Source organism: Lissotriton vulgaris, unplaced genomic scaffold (assembly GCF_964263255.1).
Source record: "Lissotriton vulgaris unplaced genomic scaffold, aLisVul1.2 SCAFFOLD_2066, whole genome shotgun sequence".
In the NCBI taxonomy this organism is placed as follows: Eukaryota; Metazoa; Chordata; class Amphibia; order Caudata; family Salamandridae; genus Lissotriton; species Lissotriton vulgaris.
The window spans coordinates 405,866-411,640 of record NW_028255344.1 but is presented as its reverse complement, the minus strand read 5'-3'; the positions used below and the strand labels follow the sequence as shown (position 1 = coordinate 411,640).

Here is a 5,775-nt window from a genome sequence, read left to right as displayed (position 1 = left end):
CAGGGGCAGACAGGCCAGAGCAGCTACAGTCAGGCCGCCCGCCCCATGCCAGTGCCAGTATTTACAGGGCCACAATGCTTTGAGGGCCGCAAAGAAACAGTTGGCCCCATTTGTACCCCCCCCCACCCTGCCTTAGTTACACAGCCTCCCCAGCCCCAGCCGCTAGTGGATTATTCGAGTGGCAGTGATGAGGAGGCTGCGGGGGGCGCCTGCACAATTATGAATGTACCACGCGCCCCGTCCAGGCCCAGGGAACAGGACTTTGAGGATGCAGAAGATGTTTTTGGACTTTCAGACCCCCCCAATGAGGACCTTTCTGAGTTTTTCACAACAGGGCAGGTAGGCTTGCTGCCACAGGAAGATGGGGAGGTTTCTCAGATTAGAGATGCGGTTTTGGCAGAGCAAGGCCAAGACGATTTTATACAATACATGTACAATAATGGGCTGGAGCACACCAGGTTCAACAGAGAATATATTTTTCCAGAGGCGCGCCAGGCACCATTAGTTTTTGCGCCAGATGAGACAGAGTTGGGCCGCAGTTTATCAGGACAGTGGGTGTGGGTAGAACATGCCTCCACTGCTGAAGCACAGCGGAAACATAGGGAAGTAAGGAAGCCCAGCAGCAAGGTACTTCTAGTAGACGGGGCAGATAAGGTGTCAGGTGGCTCTGGAGCGGAGCAAGGTCAGACCACGAATACGACAGGTAGCAGGAGAGCGAAAGGTAAGGAATTTGCGAAGGACAGAGCGGCCACTGACCAAGGTGGTTTTAATGTGGAATTTATGGCGGATCCACAACAGGCGGACAGGTTTTTGGAGCGAGAGCCTGTTTTTGATTGGGACACTTATGATGGGGGTGTAGGAGATGGTGAGCGTCCGGGAGGAAGCAGCCAAATCTTCGCTCCACAAGGCACAAGGGAGAGAATAGCGACATTTCCACAGCAATTAGAGGAGCGAAATGTTAGTAAACAACTGAGAAGTTTTCAAAAGGGACAATCAGCTGTAGCAGTGGGCTCTGGGAGGGGGGCTGGGACAACAAGCTCTGTTCAATCGTTACAGGTTCAAGATGAAGATGGGGACTCTGGAGTACAGAAGGAGAATCTCGAGCGGATCTCTAAAGAAGAACTGAGACGACGCGAGGAACAGCTTCCCAAGGGTAAGCCACGTTGGTGGGGGGCATGGGATGTCTCATCACAGGTTAGGGGTGAAAAGGCTCAGGACAAGGTACCGCAAATACACAGTAAAGCGGCGCCCGCACAGGCAAGTGGACAGGTTGGTAAGTCAGCCCACTACATTAGTCTAGAACACACGGAAGATAGTTCACCTGTGCCAGGTAGGCTGCCATACATGGGTGTGTCAATGCCGCTAGGTACTCACCTGTCTCACAAGACAAAACAAAAGATATGGCAACATGACTACGTAGATGTTTTCCGTTTGCTACACAGAGATGTCCAATCTAGAGAAGGGTCCAAGGAGGAAGAATTAGAATTGGCAAGACGTCCCAGGGTGCCGAGAAATATAGACAATTGGTCGTCGGCATTTTTAATTTTCTCCAGCATTTATTGTGAAAAATATCCGGAAAGGGCAGTTTCACTCTTTAAGTACATGGATGTGGTACGCAAGGCCCACATGCATTTTGGTGGTTTTTCCTGGTTAAATTATGACGAGGAGTTCAGGGCCAGGATGAGCATGAACCCTTCAAAACCTTGGGGTGATATAGACACAGAATTATGGCAATGGATGTCATCCTCTCAGCTTACGGAAACCACCCACACAGCTAGTGGTTTGCCGGTGGCGTACCGGCCCTTTCCAGGGCGCGCCGCCCAGGGAGGGGCGGGGACTGTCACAAGGGGGCATACAAGCGGATTGGGCTCCTGCTGGAACTACAACAGGGGGTATTGTAACCGGCCATATTGTAGATTCAAACACGAATGTTCCCAGTGAGGAGGCAGACATATGCTATTTCAATGCCTTACGCCTGCAGCAGACACAACCGAGCATACCCCACAACCACAAATTCAGGCAGCCAGGGGCAGGGGAGCTCCACTCCCTCCTATACCAAAAGGCTTTTACCCCAATTAAATGGGAATTGCTCATCCCTTGGCTGGACAAGTACCCGAACAGCGAGGCGGCTGCCAAACTTTATTGGGGGTTTAAGGAGGGATTTCGAATTGGTTACCAGGGCCCCAGATACAGGCGTTGGGCGGAGAATTTGAGGTCTGCTAGAGATTTCCCGGAGGTGGTGGGCAGGAAGCTGGGTGAGGAGGTAGGCTTAGGCAGAGTAGCTGGGCCTTTTGAGGAGATGCCGTTTGTTCATTTCATGGTGTCGCCGCTAGGGGTAATCCCCAAAAAAGCGGCGGGCGAATTCCGCATGATTCAACACCTTTCGTGGCCGGAGGGTAGTTCTATTAATGACTTTATTGCTGATGAGGACTCAGCAGTCTCGTACACTACAGTGGACGAGGCTCTAAAAATGGTACGAAGTTTAGGAGATCAGGCCGAGCTTGCAAAATGCGACATTCAATCTGCTTTTCGATTAATACCGATACACCCCTTAGATTTTGAGCTTTTGGGCATGCAGCTGAATGGTTATTTTTATTTTGACAAGGTTTTACCTATGGGATGTGCAGTTTCCTGTGCCCTTTTTGAATTGTTTAGTTCATTTCTACAGTGGGTGTTTCAGCAAGAGTGTAGGGTAGGCAAAGTGTGCCATTACCTTGATAACTTTTTCTTTATGGGACTGGCGAAGTCCGGACATTGTGAGAGGGCGTTACAAGTTTTTCAGAATATGGCAGAAGCATTTGGGGTGCCTTTGGCACGAGACAAAACAGAGGGGCCCAGCACACAGATTACTTTTCTTGGAATAGAGATCAATACAGTGGAAATGGTGGCACGACTTCCTAAGAAGAAGTTAGAGGAAATTAGGTCATGTATTCAAGAGGCCCTTCAAGTAGACAAATTACAACTCAGGCAAGTACAAAGACTATTAGGATACCTGAACTTTGCGTGCAGAGTAGTGAGGGCAGGAAGGACTTTCTGCAGGTTGTTGGGTATGGCCATGTCAGGAGCAACTCTGCCACACCATAGAATCAGGCTCACCAAAAACATAAAGGAGGACTTAAGGATTTGGTTGTTATTTTTAGCGGATTTCAATGGAGTGCCACTGTTGTTCATCGAAGAAAGTATGAAGTGACAGGTGCAAATGTACTCAGATGCGTCAGGTTTACATGGATTTGGCATTTTTTGGGATGGGCGCTGGTGCGCTGAGCGGTGGCCAGAAGACTGGATTTCCCATGATCGCAGTATAGCGTTTTTGGAGCTTTTTCCCCTTTTAGTGGCTTTGCAGGTATGGGGCCAAGAGCTTAGCAACAGAACAATCCTTTTTCATGTAGACAACTTGTCAGTTGTTCACTTAATAAACAGGCAGAAAGCCAAGGACAGGAGGGTGCTAGGCCTTTTGAGGGCTTTTCATGCTGTTAAGTCTGCGTCTGAACATTGTTTTTCGCGCAGCACACATTGCAGGTATCAATAACTCAATTGCTGATGCGCTCTCTCGTTCCCAGTGGGACAGATTTCGCGAGCTGGCCCCGGGAGCAGCAGTCAAGAAATCATCGGTACCTATCAGCATCTGGGCTCTAGGGGAATGAGGATACTACGGCTGGTGGAGAACTCAATAGCGTCATCCACTCAACGAAGTTATATGCTGGCATGGCGTGAATTTCTAAGTTATGTTGACACTTATAACTTTGTACAAAGAGAAGAGATGTATATCCCCCTCATACTTGATTTTGCTTTACATTTAATTGACAGGGGTTTGTCACATAACACCATAGCGGGTAAGCTAGCGGGGATTTCCTTCTACGGACAATTGTATTGGGGCCGGGATCCAAATAACCATATATTGGTGAAGAGAGTTTTGAAGGGATTGCAGAGGGTGAAGGCGTCAAGCTCACACACAAGAGCGCCAATAACATTTGAATTGCTCCAACGTATGTTGGGGTACTTACACAAAGCTTGTTACAACGCTCATGAAATTAAGCTTTTTAGATTGGTAATGATATGGCTCTTTTTTGGAGCTTTTAGAGTTTCTGAACTTTTAGGTTTAAAGAATGATTGCGGCTTATGTGGCAGGGATGTGTGCTTGGAAGGTGACACTTTGAAAATATGGTTAGGCAAATCAAAAACAGATCAATTGGGGCAAGGGGTGTGGATACACCTAAATGTGACTCACATACAAGGTTGTTGCCCAGTACAAGAGTGGAGGGATTTTCAGTTTTTTACAGGTGTTCTGGGTGGACCAATCTTTGTGCACGAGGCAGGCGGTAAGCTTTCGAGTCACCAGCTGCTGGTAGTCATGAGATGAACACTTTTATTGTTAGGCTTCAATCCAATGAATTATGCAACACATTCCTTTCGTATAGGAGCAGCGTCTGAAGCAGCCTGTTTGGGTTTGGGTTGGAATGCGATCAAAAGGATAGGAAGGTGGAGTTCTAACTGCTGTGCACGCTATGTAAAAAAAAAAAAAAACCAGCACATATGCTGTAGAAGAAGCATGGACAGTAGTCCAAACTAGAAGTTGTTAAGCATAAAGTTGTATGTTGAGTTTTTCTTATTGGGTCTGTTTTCTTTCATCTAGGAGACATTCGGGGTTTGAATCCGGCCAAAAAACAAATCTGGATCGTGGGACACTCATTTGTGAAATGGGCAGCGATCTTTGCGGATCATCAAATCTATGGAAGGAACCTTGGTATCCCCAGAGCTGGACATGAACTTTACTGGTGCGGTAAAGGGGGTATGCGCTGGGAGAACTTGTTTCCTCTATTGGCTAAGATAAGGTATGACAGAGGCGGTCCTGATATGCTCATTCTCCATCTAGGGGAAAATGACCTAGTGGCTTTATCGGGGCTAAGCATAATCAAAGCCATGCAATTAGATTTAGCTGTGGTTTCTAACAACTGGCTAGGGACCAGTCTAGTATGGACTGAATTTGTGTTTAGGCAGCAATGGAAAAATGCAAGGAGTCAGGCCGCCATGGAAAAGGCCAGAAAAAAGGTTAACAGGGCTATGAAGATCTTCTGTGTGGGTTTAGGGATCCAGACAATTGCACATGACAGCATCACTGGAAAAGACGGCCATCTGTTTAGGGAAGACGGTGCCCACTTAACACAGTTGGGGATGGCGTATTACATACTGGAGATCAGAGACATGCTATCAAAATGTTTGAAAGTTGATCTGTGGGTGTCTGCTAGAAGGGAGGAGTAAATAAAAAAAAAAAAAAGAGCAAGGGCAAAGCAAACTGACATGGGTAACAACATACTATGATAAGAATGGTTTGGGTTGTTGGTGGGGTCAGGAAAAATCCAAGGTTTTTCCTGTGTGGCGGAATAGGGGGAGGTCAAGATTTAGAGCGGACTTGACCGTCCTTCAGGAGAGAGGGTGGTGGGAGGTACAAGATGGGGGAAAAAGAAAGAAAGAGGGAAAGTGAAAAGATTTCGAAACATGGGGGTGATTTCAACGAAAAATAAGTTATATTGGTTTGGAACAATACCGTTATAAACAAACAAGTGCAAAAGAAAGGTTATGGTTTTGGCATAATATGCAAATTCATTGGTTTGAAGACAAGTGAAAATTACAACTGTTTATTGGTTTATGGATATAAAAATTGCCTGATCTATGGAATAAAAAGTGGCCTTTTATGCTATCCAGTGGTGTTGTCTCATTGTGTATGGGTCTGGATTATTCTGGGCGATGTAATCCTCGGGGGGAGCAGAGCGAAGC

General features: G+C 47.0%; 1 protein-coding gene across 1 annotated transcript; it reads left to right on the top strand.

Moving 5' to 3' along the window:
- The first annotated feature begins 429 nt into the window (after positions 1 to 429).
- Positions 430 to 5,259, top strand: LOC147659162 (uncharacterized). Its single transcript, XM_086951927.1, has 2 exons — positions 430 to 1,153; positions 4,634 to 5,259. The coding sequence occupies exons 1-2, from the start codon at positions 430 to 432 to the stop codon at positions 5,257 to 5,259; spliced, it is 1,350 nt and encodes a 449-aa protein (XP_086808053.1).
- The last annotated feature ends 516 nt before the right edge of the window (positions 5,260 to 5,775 follow it).